The sequence below is a fragment of the Eleginops maclovinus genome, chromosome 1 (assembly GCF_036324505.1).
Source record: "Eleginops maclovinus isolate JMC-PN-2008 ecotype Puerto Natales chromosome 1, JC_Emac_rtc_rv5, whole genome shotgun sequence".
Classification (NCBI taxonomy): Eukaryota; Metazoa; Chordata; class Actinopteri; order Perciformes; family Eleginopidae; genus Eleginops; species Eleginops maclovinus.
This window is the reverse complement of record NC_086349.1, coordinates 3,020,262-3,039,561: the sequence shown is the minus strand read 5'-3', so window position 1 is coordinate 3,039,561 and position 19,300 is coordinate 3,020,262. Positions and strand designations below refer to the sequence as shown.

General features: G+C 39.6%; 1 protein-coding gene across 5 annotated transcripts in view; it reads right to left on the bottom strand.

The window, feature by feature from the left end:
- The window catches only part of prkcz (protein kinase C, zeta), a 136,146-nt gene that overhangs the window by 25,311 nt on the left and 91,535 nt on the right, over positions 1–19,300 (bottom strand). For 4 of the 5 annotated variants that reach the window (XR_010166565.1, XM_063892644.1, XM_063892660.1 and 1 more), the window contains 2 exons: positions 14,898–14,977; positions 12,260–12,349 (listed from right to left, as the gene is read on the bottom strand). Coding sequence is in view for 4 of the 5 variants with exons in the window: in XM_063892644.1 (XP_063748714.1) it covers positions 12,260–12,349; positions 14,898–14,977 (170 nt within the window). In the remaining variant the exon portion in view is untranslated. Of the gene's footprint in view, positions 1–745; positions 835–12,259; positions 12,350–14,897; positions 14,978–19,300 lie in introns of all 5 variants that reach the window. The other variant, XM_063892654.1, reaches the window with a different exon arrangement.

Sequence of the window (19,300 nt, the reverse complement as noted above, 5' to 3'; positions counted from 1 at the left end):
AGAGGTCCTGCAGCATGCGCAGCGTGCAGCAGCAGCTCCTCACAGAGGAGAGGAGACGGGCCCCCCCCCCCCGAATGACTTTAAAGTTATGGCAGACCCACAGTCACTGTTCTAATCCTTTAAAATGATGCCCTGACTTCAGATTTGGTCCGTCAGATTTAAAAACAACGACGCTAATGCGACTTCTCCCGGTCACGTAGCAAAACATAAACATCGGCGACTGCCATCGGTGATGTCACCTTATTTGGTATATAGGACTAACATCGGCCGATGCTGATGTCTCACCGATGTATCGGTGCATCCCTAATTTATTTTAATTATAATTATCTATTGCCTTTCAACAAGGTGCTCAAGGCGAGAGAAAAAACGGTCCGAACGCTCCCTGGACTCCCTCTCCCTTTGCTCATCTGCCTGGCGCTGGTACAGGATGTCCTCTCTCATAAATTGGAGGAAGGGATCCTCCCTCTGGCACTTAATCTAAAACAATATGCACCTCAAATTAAAAAATATATGTTTTAATGATTACTGTCATCTTGCTCCTCACCTTATATTTACTATTCAGGTTGTCCCATTTCTTTTTTTGCCTGAACTGGAGTGACCTGGTCTTCCAAGCTCATATGCTCAATCAAAGTGCTATCAACATATAGATAAATGATATAAATAACAATTACATAGGTACATTACAAACATTGCAAATTATTGGTGCATTTGTCTAACAACATTTAATCCCGCAAGAGCTTCTCACCAATAGCCATTAATGGCCGTATCCCCCCCTAAACAGATGATTGTGCGCCACCCCCAGGCGCACAAACGTTTCGGTTTGCTGGGCTGTCCCTAAAAAAAGAGTAAACACAAACATACATACATATATATACGTAAATAATCATTAGTTTATGTTATACGGTCAGGAAATGCGCACTAATTGTTAATCTTGTGAGCGAGTAACAGAGGTGGGCAAGCGTATTTTAACACTGTAAATCCTTTCCTTTCTCTTCATTAGTTTGCGATCTTTACATCTCTGCGTCAAAATCAGTATCATGGCAATGATACAGTATTCACAGTAGTGTGTTTATACACCAGCTACGTTGCATACAATTCATGCAAAATAGGCTACGTATCCATATGTTGCAAACATGTTTGAAAAATCGCACAGGTCTTTCAGCTTAATGCATTTTTTGCATTTACATTATATGAATAACGTAATACGGCACAAAATATTTGTGATGCGATGCAACCTTGAAAATTCTCAGAACTCTCAAAAACAAAGGGCGCGAGTTTTTGAATGTTCTTGACATTGGAACGGTGCTTGGCGGCGCTCTATGACGTAGCGTCCTTAAAAGGACGGCAGTTGAGCATGCTTCCTTGACTTTGGGAAACGCCAGATATTCTATTATGCAATCCTTCTGAGGTTTATTAGTTATTAAACACGTAATAGTATTATTGCAGCATCAATGAGTGAGAGGTAGAGGTGGTGCGTTTAGTATGTAGCTCCACGCGTCCTTTTCCCTCTACTCATATATACAATACAATATTAGCTACATGCTATCTGAGGCTATTTCTTACACAACACTATTATGGCAACAAGCACGAGTAGTGCTTTCCTGAACGCACTGAAGGGTCTATCCATCCATCTATCAGCTAATCTGGAGTTCCAGTAGGGGGTTCCAAACGTCCCTTTTCATGGCTACATTACTGTATGTACTTCTGATGGGGGATTCCAAGGCGTTGAGATGTAAGACCTTCATCTGGTCCCGTGTCAGCGCTGTGGCCTCCCCCCAGCTGGACGTGTCTGGAACACTTCCCTAGGAAGCTGACCATGAGGGAGATGTAAGCTCACAGGAAGTGCTCCGGACTCTGAAGAAAATATTCGTAGTGGCCAAACGGCGGTACTGCAACTTCTGCATCAGTCCGTGATGTCACCCAGCCCTGAAAGACTTTTTCCCATTGACTTATGTTGGGAAAGAGAGGTCTGTTAAATCGGTGGATAAGTTTTTTTAAACTAAATAAACTACCCAGTATGAACCCTAGTATAGCCCATATTAAAAACATTAAGTCCTTAAAGTTGTAAAATGCGCTAAAAGCTGAATCCAGGTTTATTTTCTCTCTCCATTCATTCCACTGAGTCGAGAGCGGGAGAACGGGGCGGGGCCTAAGGGGAAATTCAACTGCCCGTGCTCGATGCTCTTAACAGCCAGGCATGATGGGTAATTTGTGACGTTTTGCCCTCGAGAATCTCGAGAATCTCAGGCCATTTTGTCTTCATGCGCCAATGAGCAGCTCTCATAGGAATGAACGAGGCCCCGCCTCCAACGCTGTATCCACTTCTACATATATATATATATATACATCCATGTGAAAACCCATTGCCTCTGCTTGCATCTGCAATCTCATTCTTTCGGCCTTGACTCATCCTTCATGACCATAGGGGAGAGCAGGAACAAAGACAACTCTGGATCAAACTACCAGGAAACTGCAGGTCTGCTTACTTCCTTTCTATTTGCCGCCACCTTTTATTAAATCCAGTCACTGTTCACATCTTAGAGTGCACTTTTTTTTTTGTATTTTATACCTGTCATATTTCAATCAGCCTGTTTTAATTTGTCACAATGTTTTTATTTATTTATTTTTAAAGCACTTGGAATTGCTTTGTGGTTGCAATGTGCTAGATAAACAGATTTGCCTTTCTTATTGCCAGTAGAAAGTATGCTTTCCTATTTTTTTGTGGTGTGTCTCCACTGAAGTCACAGACACACCGCAAATAGAGTAAAACTGTTGTTTCCTCTATTTATATTTGTTACGATTCAGTCAAACTTTTAAACTCTCTAACCAGAGTTGATAATTGTTAGAACAGAAGACACTTCCAATGACCTTCATTTTGTTTCCATCACTCCCAGTCTGGAATGGAGCCAGCCATCAATTCCATGGCAACTGTTAAACTATGGAACCTTTTCCAATACGCCAGATGTTGCTTTTTGTCCATTGGGTAAGAAGTTGCCGTGTTTTAGGTCTGTGAAGGTATCGCCTCGTGGCTACGGTGGAGAATGAACACCGAAGTGACTCAACAGTTATCTTTATATATTCTAAAAACACAGAAACAAATCAATTTTTCTAGTTGTATGCCCTGTTCATCTATGTTTGAATCCAGAAGTGTTCCAAAAGTTTACATTTTTGTTTCAAGATCCCTCTCTTACATTATCCTGTAACACATTACAGTATTTTTGATGAACTCAGATGATTGCACATACATTTAAACATTAACAAATAAATGATAAATGACATGAAACATGCGACTTGCATGTCCCCTGAAGATTTGTCATCCCGGATCTGGTGTATCCTGTCATTAATTCATGATAAGAGTCTTTCATAGACTGCATGGGAGGGTTACTCTAAAAATGTAATCCATTACATTTACTAGTTAACTGTCAAGAAATATAATCAGTAATCTAATCCAAGTATAACAGTGTAAAGTAATGTAACCGGAACACTTCTGTTATCTTGGGATTCATCTAAATCAACTGCAATGCGAATAAATCAAAGTGAAAATAAATACCGTGACTTCAATGTATTATCTTAGACAACAGAACAATGTCACTTCCCCCTGTTAGTATCAGAAAAGTTTCCTCTGCTCAGTTTTTTATTTATCGGACAATAAACAAAATGTCAAAATAATGTTTGTGATTTGCAACAGAAGGAAGAGGGAGTGAGGAGAGGTTCAACCCATAAACAGGACATTTTAACATTACAGAAGAGTACTATTGCAGAAGTCTGCAGGAAAGCAAGCTCATTGATGATCAATGTATCTGTATTTTACCGTCTTTGGTTCGTATGGTATTTTATTAAGAGTAAGAGTAAGTCACAAATCCAGTGTACAGCAACATGTTGAATGCCAATTTCAACAGATATCAACATTTATTACATTTAAAAATGAATTTGAATGGAGACATGGTTCATATCCAGTACCATTAAGGGTTAGTCTCTACAGTACTACGAGTAAAGCTCACATTGACACGCTTTAACAGTTACAGGCAGCCGTGCCCGACAGCTACACCAGGCAGTGAGAACGCTTGAAGCCTACCAAGCAGTCAGCAAACACTGTGGCAATCAAAGCAGGAGAGTCAGATTCTTTTTGATGCCAAACTCATAATCTTGCCTGCACTCAAACTGTAATTAACTGTGCCAAGGCGAGGTGAAGAGTCTGCTCTGTGTGTTGTCTGTCAGCAGGAGACACTACTGGCTCGCTTTTCATGAAACTTGGTTAAAGGATGGTCAAGCAGGAACCTGCTCCATTTTGGAGTAGATCTGGATGATGGTGAATTGCAAGACATTGTGTGCATTCATGTGGTGTTGGGATAATCAGAAAATATAATCTGTGGTGAGGAAATGCTGGTAAATGCTCTCTAACATCAAACCAGTAACTCAGAAACAGATAGCAAGATTAAACAATCCGAGCAATAGTATCGTAGTGTCCGACAAGCCTTAAAGCTCATGAACACATTCAACTACCCAACCTCGGGAAGCAGGACAGTGTTGGAAGAAGTACTCAGATCAAGAAGTACTATGGTCCTATAACCAGTGTTGGGCAAGTTACTTCCAAAATGTAATACAGTACATATTACTTATAAGTGTCTCTGAACTATAATGCGTTACACTACTTTTGCGTTACTTTGAGTTACTTTCACCAAAATAACCACAGACGTATGGCTTTAAATGCTAAAATGTAGTTTATTATATTATGTGATACCGGTAGCATGACGTCTCTGTGTGTTATGAATAACATGTTAGTGGAGCCTCTGCACGGCACTGTGACCTGCTGTATATGAACCAGTCTCTATGGCAGCGTTAGCTCACCTTGTCATTGGTGTGTTAACGGGGATTTGGCTGACAAGCTTTCTAAAAGCCGGTGATTCCACAGAGGACAGAGGCTGCAGATCTTCAACACTCTGCCACGAATCTCTGAACTTCTCTGGGTTCAAGCAGCAGACCCAGAGAAAGTTACCTTCTGTTGCTTCAGCCTGCGCACTCTCCTGTCTTTCTCTGTTCTTTTCTCCGAGCCTACAGCTCTGCATTGTGAGCCTGCAGCTCTGCATTGTGAATCTGCAGCTCTGTATTGTGAGCCTGCAGCTCTGCATTGTGAATCTGCAGCTCTGCATTGTGAATCTGCAGCTCTGCATTGTGAATCTGCAGCTCTGCATTGTGAGCCTGCAGCTCTGCATTGTGAGCCTGCAGCTCTGCATTGTGAGCCTGCAGCTCTGCATTGTGAGCCTGCAGCTCTGCATTGTGAATCTGCAGCTCTGCATTGTGAATCTGCAGCTCTGCATTGTGAATCTGCAGCTCTGCATTGTGAGCCTGCAGCTCTGCATTGTGAGCGTTATATTACTGCGTTACAGCAAAAAGTAATACATTACTGTAACTCCGTTACTTTTGTAATGCGTTACACCCAACACTGCCTATAATACTCCATTACAAGTTAAGTCAAAAGATCTCACGCATCTGTATTAGGCTAGTTGAAAGCAATAATATTAAGTTAGATATTAATATTATTGCTTTCAACTAGCCTAATACAGATGCATGAGATTTGTTGCTATTTAATTAAAGTCAACGTTTCAGTTTGTTTAGTGTGTAGTGCACTGTATACTTTATCAGCATATCATGTGTTTTTAAATATACAAAGTAAATGTGGATGTTAAAATACATTTATACAAAAAAAATTGCAAGATTTAGTAATGATATTATTATTATTATACAATAATACATGGTATTTTTATAGCCCTTTTCTAGGTGCTTAAAGACACTTTACATTTTATGTTACTAGGCACTTTTATCCAGTATAATATATGTATAAAGTAGTATAAAATGAAAGTACTCAAGTAAAGTGCAAATATGTTAAAAAAGCACATAGGTACAATAGAGTAAATCTATTTAGTTACTTTTCACCACTGAACAGGACCATTTGGTTATCATTGGCCTTAGCAGAGGTGTCCTTCTAGTTGTTTTAAAAGTGCTGCCACCCTTTTAACGTGGAACAAAAGTTAGTAAACTATGTTTGGTTCAAAAGTAAGACAAAGATGCCAACAGATGAGCAGTAAAGGGATCTGATCTCCTGCATAATGTGATCTCAGTGTCAATGTAAAGTAACCTACAAACAGTGAAATCCCGCTGTAACTGCTTCCAAATGAAACTATCTTCTCAGCGCTCATCAGCCTGACAGCTCTCTGGCAGCGTAGAACTGTGGTTTTGGCGCAGGCATAAAAGAGGAAGACAGGTAAATGATATTCAAACATGTCATCTCTTCAGAGAGAAAGCTCGGCGCTCCCTCAGGAAGTGTCTGATGAATATTAATATGTGGTAACAACAGTCGCTGCGTACCGGGCCTGTCAGGTCTGGAGACAGGTTTGTGGTTTGAGGGCAGAGAGCGTCGCCTCTCCTCCTCTCTCAGCTTTGTCAACTTGTTTTCTCTCTATGCTACATGGGGGCTTTGTCGCTGGGCTCAGGATTTCTCTCTGCTTTGATATCTTTTCCCAGTTTGCCTTTGGTGTGTACTTCACAGGCGCTGTGGCAGCACTCATTAACACACTCCTGACGATTGTTTTTCTCTCTTTTATGCCACTACCGTACCTGCCACCCCACCTAATTGTCCCATGAGAGACATGGCAACGATGTGAATAAAAAAAGAATAGAGAAACGGCCATAATTCATCTTTAATCAGGATTTGTGCTAATGTCTGATAAAGTAGCATATTAATTGTGGCTTTAGAGTTATTATGAACGGGAAATAAGAGTACCTGTGATGATGTCATTTAGAAAATAAGGGCTATATTTCAAAAGATAAACAAGAACACGACGGAAATCACAGTTGGAAATGATAATGTTTTTAATACTGCTTGCATACAGAGGTGTAGAGTTACCAAATCATTTACTTAAGTACTGTACTCAATTTTATGCTTCTTTGTACTTCTACTCGACTAAAATTCAGAGGTAAATGGTGTACTTTTCATCCACTACATGTATTTAATCCTTTAGTAACTTTACAGATCTGGATTAATGATGGTAAATATGATCAGCCCTTAAATCAGACTTTAGTTTACCTGCAGTAAATCCAGCAGCTACCCTGCAGTATACAAAGCCATTCAAACTAGCTGCACCTTTACCAGCTCTGAGAACACTTTAATGATCAATAATTATAAAACATATCAGAGATATTATTCTGAAATGGACCAATCAAACAATGACTACTTTTACTGTCGCTACTTTAAGTACATTTAGATGAGAGTACTTTCTACTTTCACTGGAGGAACATTTTGAATACTTTTACTGTGACAGAGTATTCCTACACTCTGGTACTTCTTCTTTTACTCAAGTACAAGACCTGAGTACTTCTACTTTTACTCAAGTACTAGATCTGAGTGCTTCTACTTTTACCCAAGTAGAAGATCTGAGTGCTTCTCCCACCTCTGTTTGCATATAACGATAATGAGCTATGAATATTAAATTGATATATTTCATATTGATTTAACTGAAAAAAATGACAGTTATCAACAGTCTTCGTTTTCTTTCCCAGTCTATAAGCAAGCATTGCAGATATCTTGGAGTCATGTTGGAACTAAACCGCAAAAACATTCAGGGGTCCAAACCTGTTTTCATCATCTCATAAACATTTTTGAAAAGCTGATCATCTCTAAGTTCCAAAAATCTGTGATGCAAACACTGCCAGGTGTTCTTCATATCTTTTGAAAAACTCACTTAAGAATTGCTTTTATGTGGCTTGATTTATGTCTTATGACTTGTTTGTTTTATATTCAGTGTTATATATTGTTTTCAGTGGCTCTTTCTTTTGTTCATTCCATTCTTTGTGTGTATTTAAATGTGTCCAGTTTTTATTTGAAAGCACTTTGTACCTCTGTTTGAAAGGTGCTATACAAATACATTGTTATTATTATTATTTTATTATTACTAATACAGTAATGACTTTTAAATGAATGCTACTATTGCATGAATCATAAGCGTATGGATGTCTCATGATATGAAACCTTGAGTTTGGCATCATGCAGCATTAAACTAATACTAAAGATCCATCTAACTACTCAACTCGATGAAAGCTGAGTGAATGTGTGTGTGTTTCTGATAAAATTAATAATTAGCATTATCTGTATGTGACTCATTTGCTATGGACTTTATATAGAGCTACCTGTTCTGCTTCATCTGTTCATTCTGTTATTATAAGATTATTGCTAAGGAGAACAATGAGGAACGTTCACATCGCAGACATCTAGTCCGTCCGTCACAAAACTGCAGATGTGTGTCAGCAGGGATGTCAGGGGACACGCACACGGCTCTACATCCAGTGGTGGGATGTAACTAAGTACATTTACTCAAGCACTGTATGTAAGTAAAACATCTAGGTACTGGAACTTTTCTTTCATTTTGCTACTTTATACTTTAACTCTACTACATTTTGTGGGCAAATGTTTCTTTACTTCCTCTACAGAAAAAAGGGACAGTTAAAACAAAGCTGTCACTGCCGTCTGACGCTCTACTGTATTTGACACGGTTTTCATATTTCTGGAGTAATTATACCGTTTCTGCGACAGAAATATTATTTTCTGGCATCACTTTAACATTTTACTGGGAAAATTGGCATTTTGGTTTGAGGTCGCACACCGGCAGTAAAAAACCTGTTTAAAAAAAAACCTAGTTATTGGTTACTTGCAAATTTAAATGATAAAAACAAAATATAAATCAACTAATACATTATGATAGTTATTATAGGTTAGGCTAGCCAGTTGTAAATTAATTCAAATAAACTTTTTCAAGTGCAACATTGAAGTTGAATTCATCAATAATGAAAAGTATCTGGTGCTTATTTGTGCCATTCTGTACTTTTGGTACTTAAAGTATTCTTTTTTTGCATATACTTTTGTATTTTTGTTCAGTACAATTTTGAATGCAGGACTTTTACTTGTGCCTGAGTATTTTTACACTGCAGTATTGCTACTTTTACCTTAATAAATATCTTCTTCCATCACTGTCTACATCTCAACAAAGCGCTTGGTGACTTTAACAGGAGACTTGCACAAACACCTGACACAGCTGTGAACACTAGTATAAGTTGTCAGACCAAAATATAGCAACAACCGTTCAACCATTCAGTTAAATATCTATATGTAATCAGACATAGGTCATACAAGTGTCCCCCTCTGTGGATGAATCTGCACCACACATTATTATGAGGAAGGTTTCATCAGATCTGGGATGGCAAAATGATTTAAGTTTCAGTCAATGGAGGTATCTTAAGAATTGTACACCATTTTTTTTACCAGCAAATAGAAAATGTGCATAAAAGGATGTGGATGGAAACGCACCAAGACACTTTTTCTCAAACCAATCTTGGCCAGTTTGTCCATTTATTAAGAAGTCTTTCTAAGTTGAGGCTTTGTATATATTCCCCTGGCCATTACCTCTTTATCATATCACAAAGTCCTGCACATTTTCCATTTCTCTCCTCCCCTTTTCGTCAGCCCTGCTGGTGATCACATGTAAAGATCATCATTACTGTACGGCTTTTATCCTGCTTTCATGTCCTTTGAAATAGTTTTGTGCGTCACAGCTACTGCACCACAGCAACTGCAGCCTCCAAACACACACACACACACACACACACACACACACACACACACACACACACACACACACACACACACACACACACACACACACACACTTCAGGTGGTGTGGATGTGTGTGAATGCACGTTTGATTAACAATTCACTTTTATTTGCCTTGTTGCTCCGCAGAGGGGGGGAGTGCACTTTACTACACAGAGCAGTAGTCTACACACAATGTCTATACAATATCATCTAATATTTAATATACACACACACACACACACACACACACACACACACACGTTCAGATCACAATAGGAGGGAGTTCTTTGTGTTATTTCACTCTTCATACAGTAGTTCCATACTGACTGTGACAGAGGCAGTGGGGATGAGCACTGACAGCCGTGCCCTGTTGTCGGAGCTGATTGGCGTTTGAATGTGGGCGGGCAGTGTTTACTCTTTGTTTGTTGTTACATTAGTTGTGACAAACCCCAGATCAGCCGTCAGCAGCTGTCTGTCAGGAAGCAACAAGCAGCCTGATCCAACTGAAGAGGAACTGTGTTCTGAGTGGAGGATGTAACACCTTGCACCTCACAGTTTATATGTTTGATATGAGTGAAGATATACTGTATAATGTAACCCCATTCTTTCTTATTTTTTTATTTTCAGGACTTTCAAAGCTTTTTCTCTGCTCTCAAATCAGAGTGTTTTTTCCCTTAGGGTTCTTTTAACACAGAAAATAATAAAAGCAAAGCAACAAGTGCCACTCAAAGCCACATGAAAAACGGATTGTCAGGCTACTGTGATTGGTGCCTGCAGTGTAGTAGTTTTAGTTTAATTGTTTTGGTTTTCATTTGAAGATTTTCTTTCAATGATGTCTGTTTTATTTTATGTCTTTGTGTATTTTCCCATCTGTTTGTCATTCTCCTGGCGTTATTAGTTCCACCAGTTATCCATCAGCCCTGAAACCACCTGTCCTCATGTACACCTGCACTCTATCTGCACTTTAAAAGTCCCCTATTATTCGAAATGCACTTTTTGATGTGTTTCATACATAAATATGTGTCCCGGTGTGTAGTGACTCACAAAGTGTCAGAAAATACAACCCTCTCTCTTTTCCTCCTTACCCACATCTCTAAAAATGGGGGTACAAACGAGCTGATCCAGATTTGCTTCGGTTATGACGTCATAAGGAAAATGTGGGCTGGCTTTACATTGAACTACTGGCAATGTCGCACCCATGACACGTTTCGACCTATCGTCCCCCACGTACAGTCGTGTTAATGCAATCTAAGTTATATACTTCTAAATATTATTCCCAAAGTTTTCTCCAAGCTGTTCTGCAATTCTTCAAACATCTTTGACATGTATGACCTTAAAGGACAGTAAGATTGACCTGTCGCCTCCCAAGGTCAAAAGACAGAAGTCTATACGTCTATTGATATGTTCACTGAGCAGGCTAATGCTTGAGGATTGGAATGTGTGTGTGCGTTAAAGGCAGGATGCTTCCTATATAAATGACATGAATCCTCTGTAACATGGGAGACCCCACGCGATTGACTGCTGGAGCAACGTGGTGTTTTCACAGTATTATGCTTGTTACGTAACAATATAGTATTTAACCTCATCTATTTCTGTGTCCGTGTCTTAATTAGTTTCTTTTGATTAATGTTGTGAGTGTTAAAGTCTCGGATCCACGACAGTCGCAAGCTGAATCCACTCCCCAGGTGTGTCTGTGTGGTAAACCGAGAGAGAGAAACGTTTGAGCTCCATACTGTTTCAGAAATAATGCTGGATGTGGTTTGGAACATCATACGGTTACTACAAAAGCTACAGTCACAGAATCAGCACTTCAGGAACAGGGCTGAAATAGAGGGGGGTGAGGCATGCTACAATGGGGGATCTGTTTGGTATTTTGAGCAAAACACTTCACAGACAAGTTGTGTATAGATATCGCCCTACAATATATTGTTCAAATATAGCAGAATAGGAGACGTTTAAAGTCCTTTCTGTTTAGTCTTCCTCTCTCCTGCATTTGGGTCTGTCTCCACTACTCGTGACAGCTGTGGTCTGTAGAGGCCCACTGAGGATGACATGCTAGATTTATGATCTCATGGGTTCAGAGAGCCAACTAAAAAGTAAAGCTTACATTAAATAAAGCTAGTGTTATCATGATATGTAAACACTAAAGTCAGCTTACATTTCCATAAATGTCTGCATGCTGTCTGGCCTTTATATCATGCTTTGTGCAAAGAGTGTTTTTGTTTGTTTGCTAGCATTAGTCAACATGCTGCCCATAAGTGGAACAGGTAAAGGAGCTAAGACTATTTCTGAAGAAGCAATATGTTTGTGTTTTACCTTCCAGGGCATACAATGTATCACTTGACTTGATGGTCACTGAGTGGGATTTGGCATTTAAACAATAATTCATTTGTCACAGTTTGTTGACAAAACTGTAATAAAAAAGGTCTTAGGGATATCTATATATTATCAGAAAGGTGTGGAGAATATAAGAATAGATTTCTTTATTCTTTATATCTATTTTGAAAATGTATGTTTTTTTGTATATTCAAAGTGTATATTAAATGGGTTCCAATAAACAACGTTTATCCAATCATAGCTTGACCCGTTTTCTCTCCTCACTCACTCGGCTCTTACCTGGTCCCAGTCTATACTGCGGAAAAATGTGTGTGACTTGATATCTGTGTAGCCCGTCTGGACCTGGCACCCCAGCCGCTCCTTAGGATCCTGTAGGGACCAAAAACAGCAGGTCAGCAAGATAAACAGGAGCATCTGTATTTCAATGAGAGGCCGTTCTCCATAATTTAGCATCTGCATGTAGGCCTACTGTCAGGGTGATTCTACTTCATGTGTATACTAATAAAGTCCGGGGGGGGGTCAAAAGATAGCCTTTACCCATGTTCCAAATTAGATGTTAATAAGAGAATGAGGCAACTTGGACAATTAGCAATAATGCTGGCTACACATGTTTTTATCATGTTTATATGGACCCCTGCTGCTGCTCAGCTTGGCTCTATTCATCACAACAATTATGCTGAAGACTTACAGAGAGGAAGCGCATGTGAGGGCTGTTAGCGTCACAGATACACTGAGACGTCACACACTCGCAACCTGTAGTAGCTAACAAACTGATTTTAAAAACACATAAGATTTCTTAAAGGGCCACACCAGTGTTTTGTTCATCAGGTTACTACAAATCATCGTTGTTGCTGACAACAAAATGTACAACACATTTGTTTGTTTTTTCAGGTCATTGTCTTCCATTTATTAGTATGACAAGGCTTGAAACCGGAATGAGTCAAATGAAAACTCTAGTGTTATATTACCTATTTGTACAGATTTCAATTGAAGAACAACAGCTCATTGGTTGCTACTAAAAATGTAAATCTGAATTCTATAACAATAACTTGGAAAAACCTTAAGTACTTAAAAAAGGATACATTTAGTGCTGTAGTAAGTATTTATGGTAGCAGGACATATGTAAAAATAACAGCGGGTTATAAAAGGGTAAATGTCACCTAGTCCAGCAGTGTGATGGTAAACATTCAGCATTTATGTTGCACTTACAGTGGAGGAAACAAGTATTTGATCCCCTGCCAATTTAGTTAGTTTACACACTTACAAAGAAATGAACAGTCTGTCATTTTTATGGTAGGTTTATTTTCACAGTGAGAGACAGAATATCAAAAAGAAATACAGAAATGTACATAAAAAAAAAGATATAAATTAATGTGCATTTAATGGTGGGAAATAAGTATTTGATCCCCTTGCAAAACATGCCTTAGGGGAAGGAGGTTATCAGCCAATATTTTATGGTATATGGCCCCCTCCATCCTCCCCTCGATGCGGGGAATCGCCCTGTCCCCTTAGCAGAGAAACACCCCCAAAGCATCATGTTTCCACCTCCATGCTTGATGCTGGGGATGGTGTTCTTGGGGTCATAGGCAGCATTTCTCTTCCTCCAAACTCGACATGTGGAGTTGATGCCAAAGATCTTGATTTTGGTCTCATCTGACCACATCACCTTCACATAAGCCTTCTCTGAATCCTTCAGAGGATCAATGGCAGACATGGAGCAGGGGTGCTGCAGAACTTTAATCCATTACGGCGCAGTGTGTTACCAATACATTACAATTTTCTTGGTGACTGTGGTCCCAGCTGCCTTCAGATCATTAACAAGTCCCTCCTGTGTAGTTCTTGGCTGACCCCTCACCTTTCTCATGATCATTGATACCCCAAGAGGCGAGATCTTAGATGGTGGAGCCCCAGACCGAGGGCAATTGATGGTCATTTTGTGCTTCTTCCATTTTCTAATAATCAAACCAGTTGTCTCTTTTTTTCACCAAGCTGCTTGCTGGTGGTCTTGTCTTCTATTCCAGCCTTGTGCCGGTCTACAATCTTGTCCTTAGACATTAGTTCCACCATGATCACAAGATGTCTATGGTCTGGCCCACAGTGGAGAGGTTGTAATCTGTTTCATTGACTGTGGACAGGTGTCTTTTATCCAGGTAACGAGTTGACATCAGGAGTACTTTCTTAAAGCGAGAGGACTTATTTAACCGGTCCGTGGGAGCCAGAATTCTTGTTGGTTGCAAGGGGATCAAATACTTATTTCCCACAATTAAACACAAATCAATTTTTATCTTTTTTTTAATGTACATTTCTGTATTTCTTTTTGATATTCTGTCTCTCACTGTGAAAATAAACCTACCATAAAAATGACAGACTGTTCATTTCTTTGTAAGTGGGTAAACTAACTACATTGGCAGGGGATCGAATACTTATTTCCTCCACTGTATGTCCCAATGTGTTTTACATTTGACATACTAACAGGTATACACTAAACCCTAATATTAACATGTTTTCCACTTTTATTGTGTTGCATTGCATTTGATATTGAGATAATTAAAAATAAGTAATCATATTACATTATTTACATTTTCTGATACTAAGAAAAGTTCCCTTTTTTTTTTTTTACAGGTGATTGGTAATTGAAACTGAATGCATTTTTTAAGTAAACCTTCCAAACCCTGGTTATTATTAGGATTTCACCCTTATTGTAGCACAGGACAAAAAAATAAATACTGGCCATGATCCCACAATGAGCAGCACTTAAACACACACACACACACACACACACACACACACACACACACACACACACACACACACACACACACACACACACACACACACACACACACACACACACACACACACACACACACACACACACACACACACACAGGTTGCGTTTGGAGGGGACTGCTCTCACCTTGTTTAGAAAGCCCTTAAGCACGCTGGCTGCTTTCACTGACAGAGACCTTGGGATGCGAATGGGCTTCTCAAGAATTACTGTTGGAGTAAAAGAAAAGAGACAGAGAGGGAGAGAGGAGGAAAATCGTGAGTAGGGAGGAGGATGATTCACTGTCCAACCTGCCTGTGGGTGACCATGTCTGCTGAGTGGGAGTCAAAGGAAGGGGAGGAGATATAGAGGACTGTGTTCTCCTCTCCTCTCACTTCTGATGGTCTACACACAGCCTTGAGACTCCCACAGCTTTACAATGTCATACAACCCAGAACAAAAACTCTGTGGAAAATAGTTTTCACCTCAAAATGGAAATAGGGTGTAGCTCTGCCTCACACTGTAATGCTTCAATTCACAGCTCAAGGTTACATTGTCAGTGTGTGGGTGTGTTTACGCTCCATCACTGCCATGTGTCAGAATAAGAGCAGTGACAGAATAGTGTAAATAAGACAAGGTATGCTCAGATCAGTGGTGACAAACTGCAAAAGCATCTCTCTTGGGATTAGCAAAGAAGACTTCAGCTGGGGACAAAACCACTATTCTTTATACTTATAAAAGTGCAGTATTTACATGAATGTGAATAAACAAGTCTCCAGCCACATGCCATATCATCGTTGTCTTCCCCAGGTTTTGCCTTTCAGGCTACAGGGTCAGGCTTGCTCTTCCGTCTCATTTGTTATCTCATGTCACTTGTTTTATAGGCTTCATGTTTTTCTGCTGCTGTTATTTATGAGTGATTTTTCTACGTAGGTGGACAACAAAGTATTATTGCACCGGGTTGTTCGGGGTGTGTGCATCCTGAGGATGATCGGCAGACTGTTGCTAAATAAAGAAGTGCCTCAACTCTGCATGTTTTTGGTCTTTAAATAAAAAAATATAATGATTTAAATCACTGCCAGAATTTGAACTGCTGTTTGTAGTTAAGATGCAATTAAAATATTACTAATGTGCTCCATGGAGGAAAATAAACATGACTTTAGATAAGGTCTTTTTCCCTGTTTTTGGGTCTAATTCGTCCTGCGTTGTTGAATATGTGGTGATCTGATTGTCACAAAAAATAACATGGATATAATCATATGTTCTTCAAAAGGAAATTAATGATCATTATCTTTTTTTAATCTGATCTTAACATACAAAAATATTTATATTACATTAACTTCAAAATGTAAATGTCACTAAAATAGTGTAAATCAGGTGTAGCGGCTAAAATCATATACAAATAAACACTGTGGCTTTCCTTTCTTGCCCAAATAACCCTGGTAAAAAAACATGTGCCTACTAGTGCTGTGTTCCCACCATCACGTGTCTCCCAATATATACAATTACACCAGGTGCCCTTAATCACCCAATGCCCAAACGTGCCTTCAAAATAAAAGCCTGGAAACTACTAAAATAAATGTTTGGCTATAATATAAATCTAAATATAGCTCCAACATCAGGTCTGTTGACCATAAATACAATTTTGTATTAATAAGATGGCATGAAGTTGGATATAAAGGTGTAACACAGAATTGGGTGATGAATTATATGCTGTTTAAAGAGCCAAAAGTTTCCAGGATGACAAAACTAAAGTCAAACAACCATTATTCTGGAAAGCAGAAAGTAACAACTTTGTCATAATCATTTGCTAAATTTAAATAAATGGAAATAAATGCAAGAAACTGAATTCACAGAGTTCCATTGTTTATTTCAATGTGTCCCTCCAGCTTTAACCCTGCTTGGTCTCTGTATAATGTCATAATAATCCTCTCACATGTCAGGGAAAAACGGAAGAGCATGTTCCTAAACCTCTATGGTGCTCATTACGGCTGAATAAATATTGGTACAAAATGGTTAGACTAGTTCAGTTATTGACAGCCAAAATACTGTTGTATTACTTCAGCCTGATGAATACTTAGAGAGCTAACTGGGAAAAAGCTACTCGGTCAACCTGGAGTGAAGATGTTGGCTTTTCTAATATATTCCTTTTATTAAAATTGAACATGTCGTAATATTAGGGCCACCTTGTGCGTGGCTCTCCACTGAATCAAATGTCTGTCTGTCTAAAGCTATAGGGTTGGCCTGTGCAGCACTGGTACCCGGAGCAGGGCCTGGCAAAGGGTCCATAGGTGGCATATGGCTGGGTGGCACCTATAGGGAAAGGGTTGGTTTCCGTTGGCAGGAACTCATGTAGGAACCTGCTGCTCCACCAGTGAGACGGCCAGGAGGACGGTGCCGGTGGCAGATGCTAGCCGTGGAGCCACGCTACGCTCCTGACAGCCACAGCAGAGACATATTGCGTCACACGAGGCTATATGGAGGAATTTCTGTTATAGAGCACTGTGTGGGTGGCTGTGTGAGAGAGGGAGGTAAAGGGGGGGGTCTATGTGAGGCTACCATATGGCTCCAGGAACACAAATGCAAGTAGGACAGAGATTATAGAGGCTGTGATCAAACCAAGACTCGGTTTTCTTTGTTCCAAACCACTCTGACCAAAGTTATCTTTGTTGTAATTGTGTGTTAGGTTGTGTAATGTACTATTATTTCCTTGAGTTGTGGTTGGTTAACTGGCCAATCCCACAAAGGTTAAGATTTCACATTGTTAATTACAATGTTGGAGCCTTGTGGTAAATCCTTGAAGGTAATGCTCTGTCAGCATTTGTTTTACATTCGCTCTTCTAAAACTTGGCTTTTATCCAATGCCTGTTTAGAAAGCCAGACAGGGCTGTCACCATTAGCTGTTTCAGATGTCAATCAATCAACAAAGTCTGGGAATGTATTTACTCAGAGGTGTAGTGGGTGGAGGCCTTTCCATGAGAGGTCTTGTGACATTTGAGTTTTTTTCCCATCGTGTATGGAGGTAAATACAATTCAAAGCAATACTACATGCGAGACTCAAGAAATGCTTGGCCCATAAAGAAAAATGTCTATAGATACACTCCTCCTGACTCAAACAGATAAGGTTACAGCTTACAGCAGCTGAAATAATGAGCGTTTACCACACAGAACGTGCAGTCATACAGGTCAGCAGACTGTGGTAGTAAGCTAGCTACTATCAACCTATGGTAACGTTGTTAGTAATAATTAGGGGTATTGTTCCAATAGAAATGTTTATTTTTAAGGGTTTGATTGACATTAAAGGTCCCCTATTAAGCAAAATGCACTTTTTGCTTAAAAAAGTGCATTTTGCCCTGTCCCTGGTGTGTAAGGAGACTCACCAGGTGTCAGAAAATGCAACCATATCGCTTTTCCTCCTTACCCACATCTCTAAAAACGGGGGTACAAACGAGCTGATCCAGATACAGTATGCACTCTTGGAACAGGGCTGTATTAGAGGGGGATGTTGGGGACATCCTCTCAACTGCACACGTTCCACATCTACTCAATGCTATGTGGACCTCAGAATATGTTCCCATCATTTCTTGAGTCTCGCATGTAGTATTGCTTTGAATTGTATTTACCTCCATACACGATGGGAAAAACACTCAAATGTCACAAGACCTCATGGAAAGGCCTCCACCCACTACTACTAAATACATTCCCAGACTTTGTTGATTGATTAACATCTGAAACAGCTAATGGTGACAGCCCTGTCTGGCTTTCTAAACAGCCATTGGATAAAAGCCAAGTTTTAGAAGAGCGAATGTAAAACAAATGCTGACAGAGCATTACCTTCAAGGATTTACCACAAGGCTCCAACATTGTAATTAACAATGTGAAATCTTAACCTTTGTGGGATTGGCCAGTTAACCAACCACAACTCAAGGAAATAATAGTACATTACACAACCTAATACACAATTACAACAAAGATAACTTGTGGTTTGGAACAAAGAAGAGTCTTGGTTTGATCACAGCCTCTATAAGCTTTAGAAACATGTGCACAGGTATCATTTGGAGACATGTGTGGTTGGACACCATTCTCTGCAGATGCATAGAGTCCTTGTGCAGAATTATAATTCCCTTTATGATTTGACACATGAAGCACTCACAGATACTTTTGAGGGAGCAGAAATACGATAACCGAGGCAGATTCCAGGAGTGAATGCTAAACATGCTGCTTCTCTTCAGCATCAATGGCATTGACACATTTGACCTGAGCAAGGACTAGATAGACTGCGATACACCGGATAATATTATGAGGGAGGACTCACAACTCTGTGCTGCATTCAGGCATCATTACTTTTGTCCTTCATTTATATAATCATCAGATACAGCTGTGTCCTCACACAACACAACAATGATCGGAAAATATAGAGCATTCTCGGATGATGACACACATTTTGCTCTGAAGTGAACAGGCATTCCAACCTTATGGCTGTAGTTAGTAACAATGATGTTGCAACCAGAGAAAAACGGAGTGAAGTTTCAACACTGAAGAAAGGTAGCAGC